The 26,420-nt window shown below is 34.5% G+C and overlaps 1 protein-coding gene across 5 annotated transcripts in view; it reads left to right on the top strand.

Moving 5' to 3' along the window:
* Positions 1-26,420, top strand: part of LOC105207896 (N-acetylglucosamine-6-phosphate deacetylase) — a 150,470-nt gene that overhangs the window by 55,459 nt on the left and 68,591 nt on the right. For all 5 annotated transcript variants that reach the window (XM_039457290.1, XM_039457288.1, XM_039457287.1 and 2 more), the window contains 4 exons: positions 3,364-3,493; positions 4,032-4,120; positions 14,151-14,295; positions 14,942-15,118. In XM_039457290.1, the coding sequence (XP_039313224.1) occupies positions 3,364-3,493; positions 4,032-4,120; positions 14,151-14,295; positions 14,942-15,118 (541 nt within the window). The remainder of the gene's footprint in view (positions 1-3,363; positions 3,494-4,031; positions 4,121-14,150; positions 14,296-14,941; positions 15,119-26,420) is intronic.

Below are 26,420 nucleotides of genomic sequence, written 5' to 3'. Positions count from 1 at the left end.
ATAAGAGACTTGTGTTTTTTTATACGTGCCCAATTTCACTTTTAGGAGGTAAAACACCTCTTTGAAAAAAAGGTTTTTTTTCAAAGCATGCATTGTTGAAACTATAAGAGATAGAGAAAATGTTTTGAGTAAAGTTGAATGGCTTGAAAAGTACTTTACAACAATAATTAAAAAAAATTTTTTTAATTATAATATTTTTATACTTTCCCCATCATTACACATTTATTTTTAAAAATTTTTAAATATTTTAATGACAGAATTAAAGCTTATTTTATACGAATCTAACCATATATAACAAACTATCTTTCCGATATGCCATTCTTGAAAAATAATAACGAACTTCTTATAGTATATGCACGCTATACGTACCTGTTCGTGCGCTCGATTTTTCCGCGCTGGAACGGATTTGTCTCATACGTATCGCTAATCGCGAAAGAGCGTTAGTATAGTGAATGAATATTAAAATAAGAGTTTTTTAAAAATAATAATAGTAATAATAATTTAAATAATAAAATAATGAATTTTTTGAACTTGTTGGCGATGTGAAAGTATGATTTGGTATGAGCAAAAAATAATTTTGTGAACTATTCTACTTGCACATAATATTTTTATGTTTATTGAATTTTTGGGTAGTCTCTATCGAGATTATTTCAAGTATATTCAATTTCTCGATTTTTGCACCCATTTATTCTTCTTCTTGACCTTTTGACGTATTGATTAAAAAAAAATTGTTCAAATTCTATGCATTAGATACCGAGATATACAATTGAAAATGGTCTGGTAATGTATACCCATGTGTGGTAAAATATCTAATCCAGTATAGTGTGTACGATAAGGATTAAAAAATTTTTTTTTTAATTATTATTGTAAAGTACTTTTCGAGCCATTCAACTTTTATTTAGAACATTTTTCGCTATCTCTTATAGTTTCGACGATACACGTTTCAAAAGAAAAAACCCGATTTTTTCAAAACAGTGTTTTACCCTCGAAAAGTAAGATTGGGCACATAAAAAAATACGTGCCTCTTATTTTGATCTATACTACAACGTATTAAGCGCTTGTCAAAATTGAACGGGGACATAGTGCGCATATCATGCGTTATGGAGTAGTTTTAATTATTTTTGGAAAATGAAAATGTCGCACCCGTCTTATCATAACTTTATCATATACCATTAAATTCGTAATAAAATAAGCTTTATTCTGCTTATAAAAAAAATAAAAGTTTTAAAAAAATAGCTAAATGATGGGAAAAAGTGTAAAAACGTTTAAAAAAAATTTTTGTTGTTGTTATAAAGTACACTTCAAGCCATTCAACTTTTATTTAGAACATTTTTCTCTATCTTTTATAGTTTTGACGATATACGCTTTGAAAAAAAATCCGATTTTCTTCAAAGAGTTGTCGCATCCTCTTAAACTGAAAATGGGCACGAACAAAAATATTTGTGTTATGGATGAACTCTATGTGTACACAAAATTTCAGAATTTTTTTGAATTTCCGGGTTTGCAAATCTTCCTTGTCAGGTACTCTCATGTTATTTCAACTTTTTGTTGTTTATCGAATAGTAAACAAAGGTAAATTGTACTTAGGAGCACTTAGATAATGTTTTAGAATGTAACCTTACAGAAAAATTGTTGTTTCTTTTTATCAAGTCTGCTTTATTTTACATTTTTGACACGAAATTTTGTGTCGAGTCACGCAAATCATTTTGCATTTTTACGAAGTGAGATTAACCGTAATTGGGTGAGTTGCTCACTTCTGTCAATTTTTCCTTAAACCGAAAACCGTAATAGGCCCACAGGAATAGAAGGAGTGTTTTGTAAGGGTGCTGATATAGAACAAGGAATAATGTAATTATTTTTCTTAATTATCTTTTAGATAGTAAAAGAACTGCACTTTGAATTTATATTTTTATTATTGTATTAATTTATACTGCATCTTACATATTTTTGCTTTGTTTTTGCCATTTTTTATCGATGTTTATAAAAATACTTAAATTGTCAGTGCACGTACGTACGTGTTCCTAACTTTATACATTACGTTAGATTCAACTAAAAACAAAAGCTGCGGAATAGGACCTGCGCGGCGATCATGCTCACTTTTGGGGAGAGGACATAATAATTATACTGTAGTTTTACAGACTCTGGTGTGGCAGGGAAAAAACTAAAAATAATAATGGCGACTTAGTTAAAGGAAATTAAACGGTCCAATAATTTCTTCGATTTGAAAAAACTCGAAGAATGCCTATATATTAACCCTTAAACACACCGATCCCGTAAAATACGTAAACATATTTTTGGGTCTGGGAGACTTTCAACTTTGAGAAGTTATAACTTTGGTTCTAATCAACATTTTTTAACAATCTTTTTTTTTCAATTGAAAGTTCAGAATCTCATAAATGTGACTGCATAATCGATATTGCCAAAAAATGACTTAAGTTAAGTTTAAAAAAAGTCATTAAGCAAAAATTAGAAATTATTCAAAAATTCACTTTTTCTTTAAAAAATCATATCTCTGCAATAAAAAACTTTTAAGGACTTTTATTACGGCATTCTAAAGTTAAAGAGTTATACTTTCAAAAAAAAAAAAAAAAAAAATTATGGTATTGTCATTTTTTTTTTAAAAGTAGAATTATATAATAAGGAGAATATGAGGTATTCTTGGGTGTTTCAAAATCCACTTTTTTTTAAATTATATCTTTGCAACAAAAAATTTTTAAAGATTTTACAATACGACGTTTTAAAGCTAAAGAGTCATATTTAAAAAAAAAACAATTATGTCGCTGTCATTTCTATTAAAAAATATACTTACGTAACAAGGCAAATATGAAGTATTTTTCATAAATCACGGTGTCTAAAATTGAAAATTGATGTGTTTTATAATATATTTCGGACCCTACGCAAAAATTCTCTTTTTCACGGCACTATAGTATTTTAACTTTAGACAGAGTAACATACGCGAACGGATCTGTTTGAACGTGTTTTGTTCAGTTTTTTTTTACATAAGATTACTCACAAAAAAGTTTCATTCACACACTATATGAGTCGCATTGACCCTAACAAAACTTTGTTGCCGTGCCGTTTGAATTCTAGTTGACCAAAAAAGTTGATCTACCATATCAATCAAAAGAGGAGATTTCAAACTTTTTTTATCTCCTGGTCCGAATTTCCTGGTCTCTTATTTCATTCTGTCTTCACACAGCAAGCGTTCGAAACTTCATATGGGGTCTCTCAGACTTACTTATCTGTTTAAGGGTTAATCATAAACTTATTCTGAATTTTGATCAAGTTTATATTATGTAAGAAGATTGAAGAATTTTCTTAAAATATTTAACATATTGTTTGATTTGTTATATTTTTTAATAGGAATTTAAATCAGTTACTGATATGTATGGTGAACTGGACAATGTGTGCATGCTCACATTAGCACCTGAGATTCCAAATGCTATATCTGTTATTGAAGAATTATGTAGAAGAAACATCAAAGTATCTCTTGGTAAGTTGAAGTTTTAATATTTCAGTGATGACATACATATTATGTTATGATTAAATGTAATAAAAGATTTCTTGTAAGAGCTGAACAAGTCCAAAAAGTTAAATTTTTAGAAAACTTCTCTTCAAACCATTTATCATATAAATATGGTAATTTTTCTCTAGATATATAATAAGTATAAAAATTAAGTTTTAGAATTTGATTAATATTTTGAGGAATCATTAAATCAAAGAATCTTTAGACTTGTTTGGCTTTGTAAGTTTTTATATTTATCATTTATTGATATTTATATTTCTCGTTTTCTGTTTGATTCTTGCTGGAAAAAAATATTCACGATGTGGCGTTAATGATATTTGAGAGTGATTTAGTGCTACTCAGATTTTTTTAATGGACTTAATGGACTTAAGATTTTTGTGAAAAACTTTCATTGTAAAGATTTCTTAGTTTAGAGTTGTACATTTTAATTTTTATAATTTGTATATATATTGAATTTTGCAGATTAAAAAAAAATTTTTTTCTAATTTAATTTGTAACATTCTAGGACATTCTATAGCAAATTTAAATGAAGGAGAAAAAGCAGTTAAACATGGAGCATCGTTTATTACTCATCTATTCAATGCCATGTTGCCTGTGAGTTGTAAAATACATAAATTTATAACACCGTTCACTAAAATGATTTTCATAATTTTTGAGCACAAGAATGAAAATTGTTTCCTATACTTTTTTAGATGCTGATAGCATTTTGTTTACCAAATAAATATATTGTTGCGTTTAATTTTGGAAATTTACATTAAAGTTGCAAAAAATAATTTTAATGTGTACTTTGTTTTATTATAACTATAATATGTGTGACATGTTGATGAAGTTTTATTGCAGTTAAAATTAAATGCATACATAGTTTTTTTAGTTCTTAAAAGAAATTTATGTGCTAACCATTGTAATTATGATTAAAAAGATATTTATGATTAACATAAGATTTATTGAGTTAAAATTGAGACTTACGTAAATTATTAAAGATTTATCGTATAATTCAATTATATTATTCAAACTTAAAAGTTGTTTTTGAGATTATTAAATTTTAATTTGATAACTATTATTTATTATTAATATAATGTAAATGTCTTTGTATATACGTTAAAGCTTCTGATTCCTCAGCCGAGAACTTTGCATTGTGGTATCGCAGAAAAATTGGAATTAATAGGCGTGAAATGTGACATGTTGACGATGAAATTTTGTCTTGCATGTCGTTTTGTTATTATGTGTTTTATTATGAAAAAGTGACTTCCCAAACATCATGTAATATTACAATAAGTAGTAATATTGCAATATTATATTAATATTACGTAGTGATATTGCAGTAATAGTGCTATAATGTTAAATGTCCGCAAAAATGTGTTTAATATTTTAGTTATATTACTATAATATTGCCGTAATATTTCTGCAATATTATATTAATATTACAGAAATGTTACTTATATATTCTTCTGGAAATTTTCTGCACATCATGTAATATTGCTGCAATATTACAGTAGAATTGCAATATTGCGATAATATTACAAAGATGTATTGTAGTAATATTGCTGTAATATTATATTAATATTACTGCAATATATTTTTGTAATATTTTTGCAGCAATAATGCTACAATATTTCTGTATTTGCGCAATTTTTTTTTTTTTTAGTCATAACGTCTTGCCAGATGTGTTATGATTCAGTTCGATTAGCTTGTTTCTAATTTAGAGACAGTCTTCTTTACCATATTCCGTCATTTACCTTTGTTTCTGATATCATAAACAGCCTGACCAAGATCCTTTTGTAGAAGTTTCTTTGTAACGTCCATCTAGCGTGTCGGTGAACGTCCACGTCTCCGCTTGCCTTCCGGCTTTCCCTGAACCACAAGTTGTTCCATGTTGTCACCACGCTGTATATAGCCAAAAAATTTTAGTATTTTAAAAAATACCATAATTAATAGACGTCTAGGAGGACGTATTTTATTAAGTATGGATACATTAACCCAGTAAGCAAGCAAACATTTCTGTAATGTTATTACAATGTTATTCAATAATATGTAACGTTTCCAAATATGTTGTATTTAACGTTGTAATCAACATCACTCTAAACAAACTTTGACATTGATTTAGAGGTTTTTGTAACGTTGAAATAACAATTACAATTAACGTTTTGCTAACATTCTTTTAACATTTTGATAATATTTATCATATAACATTACCCATACAGCACACTAATATTATATCAACATCTCAACAATATTTAATGTAAATATCAATGTAAATATGCAACTCTGAAATGTAAATATTAATACAGTTACACCACATAATTTCAATGCAAAACATTATTTTCGTAGCATTTTTAAAACATTTTTCAAAAAAAATCCCAGGAATTTCTCTTGAAAATTTCCAAGTGGCCACCCATCCAAGTCGTGAACGTTGCTTGACTTCTGCGACTGCTGCGAACTGGATCCCTCATGATGATTTGTGATCACTTTATATTAATACGTGTGTATAACTATAGATTAGGTGAATATATGTAGAAAAGATGAAACATAATGTATTTTATATTATCATACACGTTTACCCGATGATAATAAATAGTCGACTGAATTTATTAATAAATTTCTTGCTATCAAACACTGTTGAACAATTTTTTGGCAACTGAAATTTGTTCAAAGAAACACACACTTTACTATCGCACAGCATGCATTTATCCGACGTTATTAAAAGCAATCAACCGTGATTTTACTGATGATTAAGCATGGTTGTACAATTTCATTGCAAAGCAACGCTTTAAAAACATTTAATGCAACATTATATAAGAACATTGAAAAAAACATTTGGAATAATATTATTAAAATGTTTCTTACATTTGGAAATATCATATTATTTAAGTAATGTATTAAAACCATTTTTATAACATTATATAAAAACGTTAAAAAGATATTTGGAACAACATTATTGAAATGTTTTTTAAACATTCGGAATTATCACATTATTAGATAATGTTTTAAAAACGTGTACACAATATTATATAAGAACATCGATAAAAGTCACAAGAAATCAATGTTTTAAAACATTTATTTAATGTTCTTTGTTTACTGGGAATTTTATGCGCAGTCCAAGGTATTCTTAACATTCTGCGCTAATTCACATTTTAATCTTCAATTCTTTGTCTGTCAGTTTCTTTGATAATACAAGTTTTTGAAGCATAAAGAAAGATGGAAAAAACAAAGGTTGTAACTAGTTAAATCTTTGTATTCTTAGTAAGTCTTTCATTCTTTTTTCTATCACGCCATATCCTGGCGAGTTGAATCATGCCGTTTTTGCCATTTGTATTCTACGTCGAATTTCATTTTCACATCCACTGGTATTATCCACTAAAGCTTTAAAATAGATAAATTGATTGATAACCTAGCAGTGATCAATTTGTTTAAGATCAGATCTATTGCCGTTTTTCCCGGTCAATATCATTATTTTGGTTTTCTTAGTATTAATGATCATGTTATATTGCACGCCAATTTGTTAAAATCTATGGAGAAGTTGTTCAGTTTCTTCTTGGCTGAATGTTAAAAACGTTACATCATCTGCGAATTTCAAGTTGAATATATGTTTACCTTCTATCATGATTCCACCCGCCCAGCCCTCCGAGAGTTGCCTCATGATATGCTCATAGTACATGTTAAATAGAATCGGAGAAAGTATGCAGCCTTGTCTTACTCCCTATGAACGCATCAATCTTTATGTGAGCCAAATTGCGTTCATATAACAATTGGAATAGAAGAACTAGATGTTTTGGTACCCTTATTTCAAGTAGAATGCTTTAAAGTTTTTTCCACCTCACATTATCAAATGCTTTGCGAAAATCCACAAAGCATAAGTAGGCTTTCTCGTAGTATTCCCGCGACTTCTATAATTTGCCTAATATTCAATTTTTTTTTTCTAGTACCCTGAACTCTCACAAAGCCAGCTTATTCTGCTGCAATTTGCCAAGCAGTGTATTGCTTTAAACGAACCTTAATGATATACAACATAATCTTGCTCGCGTGTGAGAAAAGTTCTAGCAATCTCTAATTGTTGCAGTTATTGTTTGGCTTTTCTTGTGAAAGGGAACAAATACAGAGTTTTTTCAATCGTTCGACCAGGTACAAGTATTCCAAACATCCTAACAGATTTTATGTATTACCTTCACAACACGCTGTCTTAGATGTTTAAAGACTTCTACAACTATGGAGTGAATACCAGACCTTTTATGGGACTTAAGACTTCTTATAACCGCTTTTACTTCAGAGATCAGAATATTAGGTTCAGGTGAATAATTTTGGTTAATACTTGAATCGGTTATATCGTCTATAAAGAGAGATTTACTATATTTGCGCCATACTTCTATTTTTTATCTGTTATCAGGATTTTATTGGAGTTTTTTATTGAACTTTTTGGTTAGCACTTTTACTTTTTTAAAAAGATCTCAGTCGTTGTTTTGGTCTGTATGTCTCTCGAACTCCTCACACACGCCCTGCTTATAGTTGTTTTCATCTTTCCTGCTTGAACTTTGTATAAGTTTAGTTAAACAATTTGTATTTATTACCATTGGTCGAAGACTTAAAATGACTCATCGAATCGACGTCAAATTGATGTTGAAATTATAGAAATTACATTGTATCGGAATAATACTTGAAATTTGAGGCTTTAAGTTGAATTAAATTTAAGATATTTATTTCTATTAAGTAAATATCACTTAAGTTGAAATAGGGAAAATTTTTTAATGATAATACAGAGATAGTACCACTTAGATTTTGTATAGAAATTAAAGAGAGTACCACATGGGTTGGAATAGAAAAATTTCAAATAAGAATACAAAGATAGTACCACTTGGGTTTTATAGAAAAATTGCAATATTACTGCAATATCAGAATAATATTATAACGTGATACATCGCTTTCGAATATTTTTGCAATATAACAATATTACTGTAATATTATTGCGATATTATAATATTGTTGTAGTATTACTTGCTGTGTGGATTGTCTTGTATTTATAAAATGGGCCGCAAGTAAAGTTATCTTTGAATTTTATACGTACAAGCACATTTTTCATTTTTTTCAATAGCTGCCCGTGTGTTTTTCTATTTGAATAAGAATAGACTTTAGTTCACGTGCTTTTTATGACTATGTACTGAGTGGAAAAAAGAAAGCTAAAGTTTTTACAAGTGTTTTAAAGCGATCTTATTTTATTTTATCCAAATTTTTTTTTTTTGTGAATGGCGCGTAAGAAACTTTTATGTGTGATTTTTTGCTTTGACATCACGATTTCAATTTGGCTGACTACTAAGGAGCTTTAAAATAGCCTTTTTTTAACGTTAATCACAAAGGGTCTAGCGGAATAAGTATGGTGAAAGTGCCCCCACGGTTTTTTGAGTTGATCTTTTTTTCTAAGATAATTTATATGAAAAGACGCTTACATACCAAATTTTAGATTTCGATATGGAGACGTGGCCAAGATAGAGCAAAAAACGATTTTTTTCCACATTTTTACGATTTTCATTTACAAGAGGAGAGGACCCGACAATGATTCTGCCGATTTTAATAAAATTTTGTGAGTATTTAATGTTTACTTACACTTTTATTGTATTAAAGCAGTTTGTTGCAAAACTTAGATATTCTAGAAAAAATAACGATTAAATATTTCCAGCATCTATAACTACTGTTACAGAAGAACGATTCTCAAGTAAGTAGCGTGGCGTAAGGCATTAGGACGTTTACTAGTACGCTTGAGATTCCAGGTTCGATCCCCGTGGATGCGATTTTTTTGATTTTATATTTTTTAATTGGTAAATCTAATTTTAAACCGTTTTTAATTATTTAATATAAAATGTTATTTAAAAAAATGAAGGAATTTAAAAACGCTTTTTTATTATTAATTAAATAAAAATTTACAATGACTGTTTTGCAATTTTAAGCAAGGAGTTTCGTATACAAGCTAACATAAGGTTTAAACAAAAAGAAAACAATAACAAAATCGTTTTGGAGACCGTTGTAGATATAACGATTTACAGAAACATTTATTTTGACGTTCTTAAAACAGTTATTGTAAATTTTTATTGCAAATATATTTTTTTGTGTTCATGAGAAATTTTAATTTAATTAATAATAAAAAAACATTTCTATATTCCTTTATTTTTTTAAAATAACAATTTATATTAAATAATTAAAAATGGTTTAAAAATTATATATAACAATTGAAAAGTATAAGATAAAAGAAAATCGCAACCGCGGTGATTGAACCTGGGATTCCAAGCGTACTAGTTGACGTCCTAAAGCCCTACGCCATGCCGCTTACTTGAGAATCTTCTATAATAATAGTTATAGATGCCGGAAATGTTTAATCGTTACTAAGTAAAAATTGTGAAAATGTAACGGTACGCGGTTTCGTGCGGTGCGGGAATTTCGGGATCGGTCCGGATAAGGCTCGTCGGTTGGTCAGGTGTTCGAATTGATTGTACCCGATTAAGTAGTTGGAAAAATATAAATTGATTTATTAATATCAAGGAACAAAAATACAGTCACTAACAACGTAAATCTTGACGCATGATTCTTGCGCAAGTAGAACAGAGAGAGAGAGAGAGAGAGAAAGAGAGAGAGAAAAAGAGAGAGAAAAAGAGAGAGAAAGAGACAGAGTTTGCAGGTAGTTAAACTATACAATAACGCAAGAATATTGACTCGCGGATACTTCACGGTCGTGAATTAAGAGATGCTGACGCGCAGCATGGAAAAGTAACAATTCATAATTACGGAAAAGATAACATATATTTCTCTATACTAATTAGTACGGTTACGCGGACTTGGTCTGTTTGGTTGGGAGAACCGCGGAACGTGGCGTATTCATCGCAATTGCGTGCGCGTGCGTAGAACTTGCGAGCGCGGTACGTGATCGGTTGGTTTGTCTCCGCGATTCTCCCGAGCGCGCCTTTATGCAAAAGGGCGCGGATGCCCTGCCGATTTTTAAGTTTTAAATGCGACCTGGTGCATTTTTTTATGGCGTCGAGGTACTCGAGGACGACGATGATTGGTCGAGAATGCTCGGCTGGTGAAAGAGACGAGGATACTCTTCGAGGATCTCGGACGTAATTGGTCGAGAATGCTTATCGAGGATCTCGGGGTTGACTGGTCGAGAATACTCGAGGATAACGACTGGAATGCCCATCGAGAAACTCAGGAAGCGACGAGAATACTCGTCTTCTAGGAGCGATTGAGGATGCTCGGTCGCCTTTAGGCCAGATCGGAGAATCGGAGGGATCTGAACTCTGCGTTCCCATTGCCGTTTTATATACCCGATCGCACGATTGGGTGCGCCAATCCGCGCACTTGGCGGGCCAAGCCGGAGTGGGAGCATTGCGGAACTGTCGGCGCGCGTGTCGCCGCGTGATCGCGTCGCGAGGTTATGCGGTGCGCGCACGTGTTTTCTTGCCACGCTCGGTGTTCGATGGACGGGACAATATGGAGGCGCGCGGATGGTAGAGGGGCGTATCGTTACATCACCCCTCCCCGTTTAAGTGGCGAACTTTGGCCACTACGCCGGGAATTCCTACACGTAGTGGCAACGGCCGGCGCGATCGAACCGAAGTGTGTACCGGCGTGTCGCAAGGCGCACTTTATACACTCACGAGATTTTGGCGGCATGATATGGTACGTGTATCACTAGGTCCGTACCCGCACTGGCATGGACGACAGAGCCTCTCGCGTGGAGAATATGGTGGCTGGCGTTGCTGGAGATGCCTTGGGTCATATAGTGATGTTTTCTGGTGCGGTAGTTGGAAGTGCGGTGGCTGGTTTTGCCGGACCTGGTTGTCCGGATTGCCAGTTCTCGAGTCGGCGTAATGTTGCAGCGGTGACGGTGGTAGTGGCAACGGGAAGTCGAGCCGCAGTAGTTACCCGTGGACACTGTTTGCCTGTTTCGTAGCTTTGGCGGAGGGTGCCGTCGGACTGGGCGGTGTCATGCCGGCTGCGGTGGCACCGGCTGGATTGGTTCCCTTGGGGCTGTGCGGTTTTGGTGATATCAGGACGCTCTCCTTGTCTAGGTCGGAGAGTGCGTCCCCGAAGATCGTAAGTAAGCTCTCCCTGGTCCTGGCGCGGTCCGCTTGTCGCTCCGGTAGCTTTGGTGTAGAAGGTAGAGTCTCTGGTGGCCCTTGCCGCTGGACCGGAGTGCAGAGGGCCGCGTCGGCTGTTGGCGTGGACGAGGCGGCAGCTGGCGGTGTTGGAATCGCCGGAGCCATCGTTCTTCTAGCCATGGACGGTGTTGGTCGCGGCTGAGTCCTGCTTGATAGCGGTGGCTTAGCCAGGAGCGCAGCAAGCTTCCTGGCATTGGTAGCGGAAGACCGCTGCACCCGTATCACCGGAGCGTCCTTTTTGAGGATTGGTGTTGGCTTGTCTCGGATGTAATGCTGATGGGGGCCCATTCTCTTGGCCTTCTTGATGAGATTGCGCGGCGGTGTTTGCACGCTGATGACCCGACGCTTTGATAGCCTGGTTGTTGCGTCTAGGGTTGTCCTGGACAGGTCGCGCGAGTTGGCGGTAGGACGGGTCTTCGGTTGGCTCCTCCAGTTTGCGCCTATGGTTTAAGTATGCGGGCGAGTATCCAGTGGCATCGTGCCGAGCGGTGTTGTATGCGAATTGTACGGCGTATATCTGCTGATCCCACAGGCGGTGATTTCCTCCTACGAATTGCGCCACCATTGTTTTAACCGTCTTATTGATATGTTCGACGGGATTACAATGGAGCGCGTAGGCCGGGGCGGTACAATGTTCTATCTCAAGATCCTGCAGCAAGGTTTTTATTGGTCTTCCCACGAACGGTTTTCCGTTGTCTGAAACGACCCGTATGGGACACCCGTGTCCGATAGACAATACGGTTGGCAACGTGTTGCGCGACGGCCGCTGCGAGCTGACTCAGCTTGACCCACTTTGTGAAGCGGTCTTGCATCACTAAAAGCCACGTGTGGCCATTAATAGACCGCGGAAGGGGTCCCACTAAGTCCATCGTGATCTGTTCCCACGGCGCGCTGACATGGGACACGTGCAGTAGCCCGGCCGGTCGGGTTTACGCGTGCTTGTGCTTCAAGCAATTGTGGCAATTCCGGACGTACCTAGCAATGTCAGCGAACATTTCTGGACCTTGTCCGGATCGGTACGGACACCTTGTCGATCCACGATGTGTCCGAGGTTTCAATTTGGTAGAAATGACATTTGTCCGGATTGAGTTTCAGACGTGCTTCCCGTAGGCGGTGGAATACTTTGCCCAAGTGTTTTAGGTAATCTGAAAAGGTTGGGCTGGTTATAATGACGTTGTCTAAATAGATGAACACGTGTGGTTCTAGTTCCAGTCCTAGAATCCGGTTGAGGAGTAGATAGAAAGTAGCTGGGTCGGAATGCAAACCGGACGGCATAACGGTGAACTGCATTAGGCCTCGGCTCAGTACGGTAAATGCAGTGACGGGGCCACTCTTCAGTGTGAGGGGGATTTGCCAAAATCCCTTTTCTAAATTTAAGGTTGAGAGGTACTGTGCCCCCGCGCAATTTGTCCAGCGTGGGTGTAATGTGCGGTAATGGGTAGGCATCCCGTTCCGTCATCTCGTTGACTTTCCGAAAGTCGATGCAGAAACGGTGCCTACCGTTCTTCTTTTTGACTATGACCACCGGGGAGCTCCAAGCGCAGGCTCGATCACTCTGGCGGCTTCTATAGCTTGAACTTTCTTGTCAATAATCCGCTGCATTGCGGAATTCCGTATCGGTATCTCTGTTTGATCGGCTGGTCAGTCTTCATTCGGATCTGGTGCATGGCTTGTTTGGTAGGTCCTTGTAGTTGCTCGAACTTGGCGAGTTCGGTTAGAGAGAGAGAGAGAGAGAAAGAGAGAGAGAGAGAGAGGGAGAGAGTTCGCAGGTAGTTAAACTATACAATAATATTGACTCGCGGATACTTCACGGTTGTGAATTAAGAGATGCTGACGCGCAGCATGGAAAAGTAACAATTCATAATTACGGAAAAGATAACATTTCTTTATACTAATTAGTACAGTTACGGTCTGCGTTTCTACTGCCGGTTTATATATCCGAACGTGCGGTTGGGTGCGCCAATCCGCGCACTCGGCCAGCCAAGCCGGAGTGAGAGCGTTGCAGAACGCCATGGTCGGCGCGCGTGTCGCCATGTGATCGCGCCGCGAGGTTATGCGTAACGCGCACGTGGCTTCTCGCCACGCTCGGTGTTTGGTGGACAGAACGATACGGAGGCGCGCGGAGGAGGGGCGTTTTGTTACAATGTAAAAAAATCGTTTTTTTGTTCTATCTTGGTCACGTTTCCATATAGAAATTTAAAATTTGGTTTTTCAAGTGTCTTTTTATATAAGTTATCTTAGAAAAAAAGGTCAACTCAAAAAGTTGTGGGAGCACTTTCACATGCTTATTCCGCTAAGCCCTTTTTCAAAATCATGATGTGATAGAACAATTTCATAAAGTGAATTTAGCATCCAAAAAATTATGATGAATTTTTTTCTTGTACATTTTTCTTGTACATTTTTTATTGAACAGTATAATTGATTTATTTTTTTTAAATATTTTATATAATATACTTTTATATATTTATAGCATTTTTTTATAGTTTCATCATAGAGATCCAGGATTGGTTGGTCTTTTAACTTCTGACCAAATTCCGCTCGGAAGAATAATTCATTTTGGTATAATTTCCGATGGAATTCATACTCATCCTGCAGCGTTGCGAATTGCTCACAGAACGCATCCCAAAGGTTCATAAATTATTATATGTATTGCAACATACTTTTCTATAGAATCATGGGAGAGTATGTCCAATTAAGTGATAACCGTCAGTAGCCACGATAACTTGAGGAGCTCGGTAGTGTCAACGATATGGTAACATCGGGATACAGTTCTCATGGAATCGCGACTTTATCCTGGGTGCCAGACACGAATTATTGCGCCACATACAAAATTGTTAATGGACAAAATCAAAATATAAGTCGTGCTGCTCTCCGCTCAATATTTGACAGAAAACGGCTAAAATGAGTTTTTACACAAGAAGTTTAATATTGCCAGAAATTATTATTCCATTTTTTTTAAAAAAGCATTTTAAACCTTCAAAAGTTTACTTTAAAATAATTTGTTGTTACTTTTATTTGTTGTTTCATTAAGCTTTAAAGTAAAAAAGTTTTGAAAAAATATTTTTAATTTTATGTAATTTAGGAAAATATAGAGATAAAGTTTAAAAATAGATTTAAAACCCTCATTTTGTTCTTTAAAATACATTTTTGAAAACTGTATAATTTATTTCACCGGGTTAATTTTTTGTGAGATGCAAGGAAATTTCAAAAAATTATTAAGTGATAATATTGTTATTATGAGTTTAATCAAATTAAAATATTTAAATGTTTATAGGTCTCGTGCTTGTAACTGATGCAATATCAGCGTTAGGTCTGGAGGAGGGAATTCATCAACTAGGACAATTTAAGATAGAAATACGTAAAGGATGTGCTTATATTGCTGAAACAAATACTCTGTGTGGTAGCATGGCCGAGTTTTCCAAATGTGTGAGACATTTTAAAGAAGCTACAGGTAAATTCCATTACAATAATGAAGTAATCTTAAAAGATTGATTTGTTGATTGCTTTGTGTAGCAATATATTAAAAAATGGGTGCCATTAGCGCACGGTGCGATAGCACACATCCCAATAGCGCACAGTGCAAAAAAGCGCATTGTCCCGATAACATACAACGTAAAAGGTGCATTATCTGACAACACGCAATGAAAAAACTCCAATAGCCTAATAACGTATATCTCTTTAGCACATATTCTTTTGTCACACATTTTGATAGCATACATTAAAAGACTCCGCATTCTTTTTATGTAAATTGAATTTCACTCAAATGGGCTGAAACTTTGATAAATGATACTTTGCTGATCAAAAATTATTATTGCCGCAAGATTCTATGAGCCGTTTTTAAGGTACAAGTGCTCAAAGTTAAGAATATTGAATATAACAAAACTTCAAGTATTTGAAATTTTTGTGCGTTTATCTATCTATATTAGTGCTGTCAGCTACTTGTAACTTTTGGCTGGATTTTTCAACGAACGCCTATTGCTCTCCTCCCGCCACTCGCGCGTTAACAACGCGTCGCCGGACATTCGTAACTAAGAAGGGCGACACTATGTCTCAGAACTGTGCGTAATACAAAAATTAAAAAATTTTAAGTCATAAGACAATCTAATTGTTTAATGTCTAATAATACTGCAAAAGTTATTGAAATTTTTTTCTTCATATTTTAATAATTGCATTTAAGTAATATTTTATTACTATATAATAATTAATATATAAATATTATTACTATACTATTATTACGTATAATATAATAATAGTATAGTAATAATTATTTAATTATTATATAGTAATAAAATATTACTTAAATGCAATTATTAAAATATCAAGAAAAAAAATTTAATAACTTTTGCAATATTATTAGACATTAAACAATTAGATTGTTTTATGACTTAAGATCTTTTAATTTTTGTATTACGCACGTTTCTGAGATAAAATGTCACGTTCCTTAGTTACAAATGTCCGACGGCGTGTTGCTAATGCGCGAGCGGCAGGAGGGGAACAATAGGCGTGCGTCAAAAAATCCGGCTGAAAATTGCAAATAGCTGACAGCACTGATCTATATGTATAATATACATATACGTACACACGCATACGCACGCACGCTCACAAAAAAGGTCCCCGCACAAACCTTACGGAAAATGGGTTCCGGTGGATTTGGCTGAAACTTTGGAAATTTATTGTTTACATGGTTTTGATGAAAAACTCTCATTACTCCAACTTGATGCATTGATACCCGTATTTATAGTCCCTTCTTAAGAAATGAAGATTCCCTGTTTTTATTTGTCTTTGTTTTACATAAAATAAAACGTAATACGTGAGACAGACAGAAAATGACAAGGAATTCTTGTTTCTCAAGGAAGAACTATGAATACGATTATGAGCCGTTTGGACTTTAGAGACAGTTGAAAGTAGGAAATAGGCGACTGCGTGTAGGAAATTACCTGATAATACCTCCTTCTCTTATCCTCTCCTAACTTCTTTTTTTTCCTTTTCTCTCCTCCGTGCTTGTGTGTATGCGTGCGTACGCGCGCGAGTGTTGCGTGCGTGCGCACACGTGCGCGCATGTTACAGCACAGATGAGGACCCTACGGTTTGTCACTTCCGCAGTATTTTATGACTTCAAACTCTCTTTTCTGTGTGTGTGTGAGTGTGTGCGTGCGTGCGCGCGCGCGCGCGCGCGCGTGTGTGTGTGTGTGTGTGTGTGTGTGTGTGTGGGGGGGGGGATAGAACATTGGACTAATGTTTAAACATTAATAACATTTGATATATTATCAAGATTTTCTTGCGGTGGTCTATTAGCTGCATCGCGAATAGTATAAAGGAGTCTCGATGAAGGGTACCGAACATGTTCATGTCGTGCGCATTTAATAAACCATAAAACTCTCACTATATGTGCACATGTACCCCGAGTTCAAACATCGAATATTACTGTTGGCATCTACCAAATCCATTTAGCACCATCGTATATACAGAATAAGTTACAAGGAGAAGAGTCGGAAGAATTCAAGATTGAAATGTTGAGGGTCGTACAGAGGATACCACAACCTGGTTTAATAAGAGATCAAGTGTATTCTTGATTTTGCAATGCAGCGAAATATTAATTATGGATATCATATTGGCCAACAGACGATCATGATGTGGATGATGAAATGGATGTTCTGGACGGTCCTCACATCCAAGGTTACTACTGCATTTAAATCCGGTGCTCGGTTTGGTTACATGTGCACACATAGCGAGTGTTTATGGTTTATTGGATACGCACGACACGAACATGTTTGGCACCCTTCATCGAGACTTTTTTAGACTATTTGCTATGCAGCGAATAAGCCACCGCAAGAAAATTCTGATAATATACAAATGTTATTGATGCTTAAACATTAATTTATTGTTCTATTCCCCCTCCTACACACACAAACACACACACACACACACACACACACACACAGCAGAGAGGGTTTGGAATCATAAAATACTACGGAAGTGACGAACCATAGGGTCCTTATTTTTGATGTAACGCGCGCGCGCACACACGCACGCACGGAGACGGGAAAAGGAGAGAGAAAAAGGAGTGAACAGATGATAGGAGAGAGAGGCATTATCAGGTGATTTCCTACACGCAGTTACTTATTTCATACTTTTAACTGTTCCTAAAGCCTTTTTTTTTTTTTGGTAACGAAGAGGAAATGCGTTACCGCATACCCCAGGCCCCGGGGAAGGCCTGGTGGTTATGTGGGGCTCTTCCCCGCCGACGACGTGTCGGCGGGGACATACCCACTAAAACCTCTCCGGGTGTCCTACCCTGGTCCGTGACTGGGGGGCTCCGGGAACGCGTGCAGCATGCTTCCGGAACCCCCCAGACCCAGTCGGCCTAGGCCGATTCGACACGCCGGGTGTACCCTAACGTGGGCACACCCGGCAGGGGGCACACCCGGCAGGGAGCACACCCGGCAGGGTGTTCCTAAAGCCTAAACGGCTCAATGCATCAAGTTAGAACAACGAGAGTTTCTCATCAAGACCACGTAAACTACAAATTTCCAAAGTTTTAGCCAAATCCACCGGGACCCATTTTCCATTTATGCGGGGCTTTTTCTTAGTTTTTTAAAAATTGATTGGAACAATTTACATTGTTATTGAATTTTACTTGGGACGAAGAAATTGAGTTGCTTGATGCCTCTATAAAACGAGATTTTATTCATGAATTATAACATCACAGACAGTTTAATGGTAATTGGTTTCATTCTTAACCTAAAAATGATATAGCAGTGCCTATGAGATAACGCAGTACCTCCGCACTTTACACCTAACTTTATGTGGTATTGTACTATCCTGGTAAAAATTACGGATAGAAACGAACAGAAACATATCCTATCCGTATCTGCTTTACTATGCGTTTCTTAATCCGTAATTACAGGCAGAAACGGACAAGATACATATACGCATTTGCAGACAGAAACGGATAGACAACTGCGAATTCTAATGGTTTCTGTCTGCAAATGCGTATAAGCATCCTATTTGTTTTTGTCTGCAAATACGTACATGAATCCTGTCCGTTTTTACAAATGCATTTTATCCGTTTCTGTATACAAATATGTATACAAAAAAAATTTTTTATTATAAAAATTTTTTATTATAAAATTTTTTTTGTTTTTTTTGCAGATCTCATTATTCTTATTTTTATTATAGGTTAATCTAATTACCATATATATTCTATTTTACTAATTACGATTACGCATTATTTTACAATTTTTAAAAACGCCGCCGGCGGGATTCGAACCTAAGATTTTGGGACAATAACCTAATACACTAACACTCAGTTAATTGTACATTTGTGATATTGTTAATAAAAAGTTATATTTGAAATAAAGCTGATTTGAACAAGAAGAAACTTAGGTGTTGTGTATCGTGCGAATACTTTCACTAACCCTTTGATTATTTAGCCTTAAATATTTTTAAAATAAACTATATAAATATATAAATAATTAAAATCTATTAAAACATATAACTAAAAATAATTATAAACAATTATAATTGCTATAAACAAATGGTTATAAACATAAAAAGCACATTGCAAAAAACAATTTTTTAACTAATTTGTTTACAACAATTATAATTGTTATAAACAATTCTAATTGTTATAAACAAATTGTTATAAACATAAAAAGCACATTGCAAAAAGCAATTTTCAACTAATTTGTTTATAACAATTATAACAATTATGCTAATTAAGAAAGAGTTATATATCTTTAGTGAGTTCTTTTTCACGTAGGATCGATTGTCGTAATTATTTTCCTCTACAATCAATTTTTAGTAATTCGTTTATAACAATTGGTTGCAAAGCTGAGTTTTGATAAGTTCTGTACGTCAGTAATGTTTTGTTATGCTTTGGTACTATTTCCAATTTAAATTCTTTTTGCTACTTTTGCTGGTCGGACCATGGGCTCGGGTTTTAATTATGTATATATGCGGACAGATGCAGATAGAAATCTTGACGGATACAATGCGGCTAAATACGGATAGGATTCTGATACGTAACTGCAAACAGATGTGGACAGAAATTGCGGTGTATAGAAGGCAGACAGAAACTGAACTTCTGTACGCAATTGCAGACAGATACAGATGAAATGTGATTCCAGACAAGATACGGATAGAAACGGATTGTTGTCCGTAATCGCGAACAATTGCGGATAGAAATCGCAACGGATACATTACGGATAGAAACGAATAGAATTTGTGCACGTAATCGCAGACAGAAGCAGACAGAAATCGCGAAGGATACAATGCGGATAGAAACGTATAGGTCTTCTGTACGTAATCACGGACAGGAGTAGACAGAAATCACGACGGATACAATGCGGATAGAAACGAATAAAGTTCGTTTACGTAATCGCGGACAGATGCGGATAAAAATCGCGATGGATACAATGCGGATAGAGACGGATAGTATACGTTTACGTAATCGCGGACAGGAGCAGACAGAAATCACGACGGATACAATGCGGATAAAAACGGATAGGATTTATTAACGTAATCGCATACAGATGCGGATAGAAATCGCGATGGATGCAATGTGAATAGAAACGGATAGGATTCGTGTACGTAATAGCGGACAAAAGCAAACAGAAATCGCAATAGATACTCGTACAATGCGGACAGGAACGGATAGGTCTTTTGTACGTAATCGCGGACAGAAGCAGACAGAAATTGCGACGGATAGAATGCGGATAGAAACGGACAAGGTTTCTGCACGTAATTGCGGACAGATAGAAATCGTGACGTATAGGATACAGACAGAAACAGACATAATTTCTGTACGGAATTACGGACGGATACAGGTAAAATGTAATTGCTGTCCGTAATCGCAGACAGATGCAGGGGAAATGTGATTAGGGACAAGATGCAGACGGAGACGGTTAGGATCTACTACTGCAAATGCGGATTTTCTATCCACATGTTGTATTTGCAGATAGAACGGACAGCTTGCACTTAGAAACAGATAGAAATCCTGTCTGTTTTTTTCAGTTTCTGTTTGTAATTTTTACTAGGGTAACCTATAAAACAAGAAATCGAAAGTACTGCTCCTTCTTACTCTAAGTTGTTTCTTTTTTTTGGATTTTAGCAGTAGTCACGTCGAATGCTTGTATGTTTGAATTTTTTATCTCTGATTCGATCTTGTTGAATCATCTCTAATCTATCTCTCCTTTTTCGCCTCTCTACTTTCCTACTAAAAAAAATCACGTAGTGATGCACGCAATATTCAAGACATCAAGATTCTTGTCTTGTCTTGTCTCAAAATCAAGACGATATCAAGACAATATTCATTTAATAAATTTCGATACGAGACAATATTGCTTTTTCAAGATCAATATTCTCGACTCAAGAATATTGAATATTAAATAAATATATGTAGGAAATGTATATGTAGGAAATAGAATATATATGTAGGAAATAGATAACATCTAATAGAAATAATATAGAAAAAATTAATATAATTTATTTTAATATAATATACTTTTATTATAATGTAATTTTATATATTTTATACATTTTAAAAGTATCCTACATTTACCCACGAATTGAGGCACAATAGAGCCTTAGCTGATTCATCATTTAATCGATTACGGTGTTTTCTAATGATCAAACCAGCTTTAGAAAAGAGTCTTTCTGCGGGGACGGATGTAGCTGTAATAGATAAGAAATCTTTCGCCATTAAACATAAGTTCGGATAAATATTCTCTTGTTTGGACCACCATTGTAGTATATCTTCATTTTTGTGCACACGTTTAGTATTCAGATAATCCTTTATTTCATTCTCCCATTTTTCTTCATCGGACGTGGCATCAACAAATATATTTTTAATATTTATAGAATCATCGGAATCGTCAGAATCATATTTGCATGCAGTTATTTCTTCGTTTTTATTGGAATTTGAAGCATTTTTCTCATAATAATTTTCTCGGAAAATTGTTTTAAATTTATTGAGAGATTTGTCAACTAATTCTCTTCCCTAGTTGGTCTTTTCAAATATTTCGGATTTATGCCTTGCATCTAGAATTAGAGAAACGCAATACATCCAATTAGTTTTTTGATAATATTTGAGAAGTTTGTCTCTCGCTGCTTGATACGCTGATAACATATTTATGTCCACTTCATTTTCTTTTTTCGAATCTAACTCTAATATGGCATTTTCAACTTTATTTAGCAATAAGTTAAAAGCAACTATCACAAACGGTAAAGTGATATATTTGTCACTCCAAGTAAAGTGGATACAGTTTTAAAATCTTTTAAAAAATGGCACATTTTCTTTATCAGATACCATTCGTCATCATTTATAACAAATTCGTTTAATTTTGGATTACTTAAACAAAGAGCGTTGAGTGCTGATCGAATTTTCAAACTCATTTTTAGCATTTCATATGTCGAATTTCATCTTGTAGAAACGTCAACAATTGGTGAAGAATATGTAGTATCAGTGACATCGCAGCAACTTTTCAATTGAATTTGCAATTGTTCTGATTTTTTTAATTTCAGAAATAAGCTTCGTAATTTTATTATTGCATTGTCATCTTTGTTATCGTCCATTTCTTCCTCATTATCAATGTATTCATTACAGTCAGCATATAAATGTTTAAGTGCATCTTGCACTGCTAAATTAAGGATATGAGCAAAACAATGGAAGTGCTGATTTTCACTATCAAAATTGAGACTATCTTCTTCCATAATTTTTGAAAACTGTTGCATGAAGGTAGTATTTGATGATGCATTATCCAGTGTAACTCCTTGTATTTTCTCCAGAATCCCATGAGTCTTCAATGAAGTGTAAAACATTTGTGCAATGTCACGACCTGTATGCTTTCCATTGGAGGGAATAAAATCAAGGGCTACAGATATAAACTGCCATTTTTTATCTATAAAATGAGCAGTTACGCCATAATAGGATTTTCCATTTATCGAAGTCCATCCGTCTACCGTAAATGATATTTTCGATTCATTATCTCTTAAATCTTGGATTACAGATTGTTTAACATCATTGTACGTTTTCATAACTAATGCACGTAAAGCATTTCTTTGTGGTACAGTTACATTCGGATTAATAAATTGAAAGTACTTTTGTGTCTCCAAATCATCAAAGAAATTAAACAGCAGATATTTCTGAGCCATCCATCGTACCATTTTCGCAAAAAAGACTTCTTTATTTGTTGGATCTTCCAAATGATTTTCCTGCAATTTACAACAATAACATGCTTTTGTAAATAATTATTTTCGGAAATTGTGGAATACTCAACTTTTGTTAAACTCAATACTTGTGTAACATTTATTAAAAAAAACCTTATACTAACAAATGAATAAAATTCAAACGACTCGTGTACCTAAACAATGGTAAATGGTTCAAGGGTCAATTTAATTATTTTGACTCGTTAAATTGACCCTTGAATCATTTACCATTGCTTATACTAACAAAAAGTATGTAATTATTAAAAAATAAATATTTTATTATTTTGAACAGATATCCAGTGAAAAAAATGACTCATGAAATTGATGTCGATGCGATGTCTAATTGATGATAATTTTTAATTAATAATTGACCAATAGTACACATTATATGAAACATTATGTGACTTACCCTTGAGAACATATCTGTTAATTTTTTTTGATCAGGCGTTGCTTCTTTGTTCTTTGCGAACTTGCTCTCATAGATATCCTTATGATGTCTTTCTACGTGCCGTTTTAAACCAGTCGTATTTCCATTTTTCATTTTGATTTTTCTGTCTATATTTTTTTTCTCGCACAACAAACAAACTCCAATCTTATCTTTCAGTCCAGATACTTTAAAATATATTTTGTAGTTTGGTGCACTTGAAGTTGAAGGACTTTCGTCTTTTGTGGCCTCATCGATATCCATAATATCAGAATTTTCATTGTTTTTCATTGTTGATTCTGATAATTTTATTTTTTTATTCATTTTCGGCTTAATATATTAGCAGAAATAGAAAACTGTAAAACGAGGAACTCAATGAAATATTTCAGCATTTTGAACAAATAACAAATACCCACCAAAAATAACTCATTAAAATGCTTTTCCAATGTATTATAGCTTAATTTTAATCTCGTTTTAATTAACTCTTTATCCTCTGGTTCTAGGAATTTGAAAAAAATGAAGACTAATTTGAACCAAAATTAAAGTTAAACTACATTAGTAGAAATAGGCATAAGGCCTAATTACACAACTCACGATTAACTCTTTACCAAGGTTTATTCCTCATCTTTTTGCAATTCAAGAATTGATAAGAAACGAAGACTAAGTTAAATCTTGGTTAAATGTGAATTGTGGAAGTGGGCCTAAATTCATGTCGATTCGATATCGATTCTAATTGATGATCATTTTTTATTGAGTAATTGACTAATAATATATATTATATAAAACATTATAGTACTTACCTTTGACGATATCACATACACACAAATAATTTTATCTAACGTGTCTGTTTCGGACTGTTTCGATTTCAAGTGCGTGGTTAGCTGCCACTTACGACAATAGGTTATGAACTACCGAAAAAAACTTCGTCGAGTCGGAAAAACAAAAGACATAACGATGCGAAAGGAAGAGCAGAACGGAAAGACAAAATCGCATATGAGTAGAGTGAAATACCTGAAGCCTAATACTTTCGCGCTCTTGCATTTCAACTCGTCATCTACTGATCTAATCTTAAGGCGATGCTGGATTGACAGTAGAACTCACTCGACGTCGGTACTGCAAATTTTTCTTCGACGAAAAGTCAAGCGATTCGCGGTCGCGCGCGTGCACGTGAGGGACGAAGAGTAAAGAGACTAGGCTAGCTCTCTTTGTCAAACGCACTGATTTGTCCTTGTTTTTCGACTTTAACGCCATCTAACGCAAGATCTCTCAACTACCATGTTATATAATTATTGCTCTGTTACTATGGTTACTATTCAAACTGCTTCCGCACGCCAATTTACATGAAATTCCCAAAACAAAAATTCTCTTATACTAAAGCTTCTAGCCTCATTCTGAAAGCACAGGATTGTTCTTTGTTGTAATTCCGAGGCCGGTCAACACTTATTTTGTACGTACAAAGTTTCAAATTTCTATACGTAGCAAATGTTTATTAACATAATTATATTTTTATCATTTTTTTTTTGTTTTTCGTATCGAATTTTGTTCACCGGACTCCTTTATTGTCTGTACTTTAATTCTGTAAGAGGATTTTTCAATCCGTTTCTTCAATAAAGAGATTTTTTGTTCCGCGTATACAGACAACTCCAGCATCGCCTTAAACCGTATTACCCTAGCCAGAGAGGTTCCTCTCTGGTGACTGTGAGCGATTCTAGTTGGCAATACTTATGCGCGCGCCCAAATGTCCATACTATCTTCCTTCTTCCAATTAATTACATTCAACAGAACATTTATTTTGCAACTGTTGGAAGTTTTCTTTGTACTAATTGGATTATAGATTTTAGATTCAGAGATATACGATGTTATCTTAGCAGATAATCATAAATATCGTCTGTCTTGTCTTAGTACATTTTTTAATTTAAAAATTTATAAAAAAATCAATATATTCGAGAATATTGAAATCAAGACGAGATTTATTTTTTATCTTGATAACGAGATCAAGACAAGAATTAATTTTTCAATATTTTTGCGAGACAAGACAATATTTTGAAAAATATCGTCTTGTCTTGTCTTCGTGCATCACTAAAATCACGCGACAAAATCACATGATAACCCAACAAACGAGAAACAATTGAAAAATATTTAGGATTATTAAATGGAACGAAATTGAATTAAGTTTTTGGATTTTTGGAATCTGTTTTTTATCTGTAATCCATTTAAATCAATAATTACGGATTGGCTATTTGCTTTCTGTATCTTATTTAATGCACATAAAAGTAAAATATGCGACCTATTCATTTGAATCCGTAATTGGTTATGTGCTTTTGGTATCATATTCAATGTACAATGCAATAAACGTGCGACCAATTTGTTTGAATCTGTAATTGTGGATTGGGCATTTGCTTTTGATACCATATTCAATATTCAATGCAACGAACGTGCGTCCATTCGCTTGAATCCGTAATTATAGATTGGCCATTTGCTTTTGGTATAATATTTAATGTATAAAGCAATGAATTATATTTAACTACCTTTCATATGTCGACTGTAAGTTGATTTTTCTAAGTCAGGCTTTCAGAGTTGACTGCAAGTCGACTTTGCATAGACGTCTGCAGACGTCCATCAAATGTTGATTTTAAGGTGTTTAGAAAAAGGCATGTGGTCTTATGTGCATCATGTATTGTTGAAAAACATAAATATTCATATCAATAGACGAAATAGGTCTATATATGAAGAAAACTCGATTTACATCCCAATGAGCAAACAATATTTTTAAATTGGTTTTTTAATAAAATATTTTTAATTTAATTATTGTATTATATTGACATATATTTTCTAACTGCATTCTTATTTAAACAAATAACAGAAAAGTTATTCTAGATGCTATTCTGCATTTGCGAAATTAATAAAAAAAACTATAATTTTATACTTTTGTATATAAATAGTGTGCTTTAATTATACATATTACATTTTTTCGACAACGTATATTGACCTGATCTACCAGTTATGTACACATATCAGCATAAAGTGTTTACAAGTCATTATGAGAGATCAGTTCGCAGCGATCACGGAGGTCAAGCAACGTTCACTGGAGTCGCGATTTGGACGGGTGACCGCTTGAAAA

Source organism: Solenopsis invicta, chromosome 14 (genome assembly GCF_016802725.1).
Source record: "Solenopsis invicta isolate M01_SB chromosome 14, UNIL_Sinv_3.0, whole genome shotgun sequence".
Classification (NCBI taxonomy): domain Eukaryota; kingdom Metazoa; phylum Arthropoda; class Insecta; order Hymenoptera; family Formicidae; genus Solenopsis; species Solenopsis invicta.
Note: the sequence above shows the minus strand (reverse complement) of the source record. Positions and strands in the feature narration are given on the sequence as shown.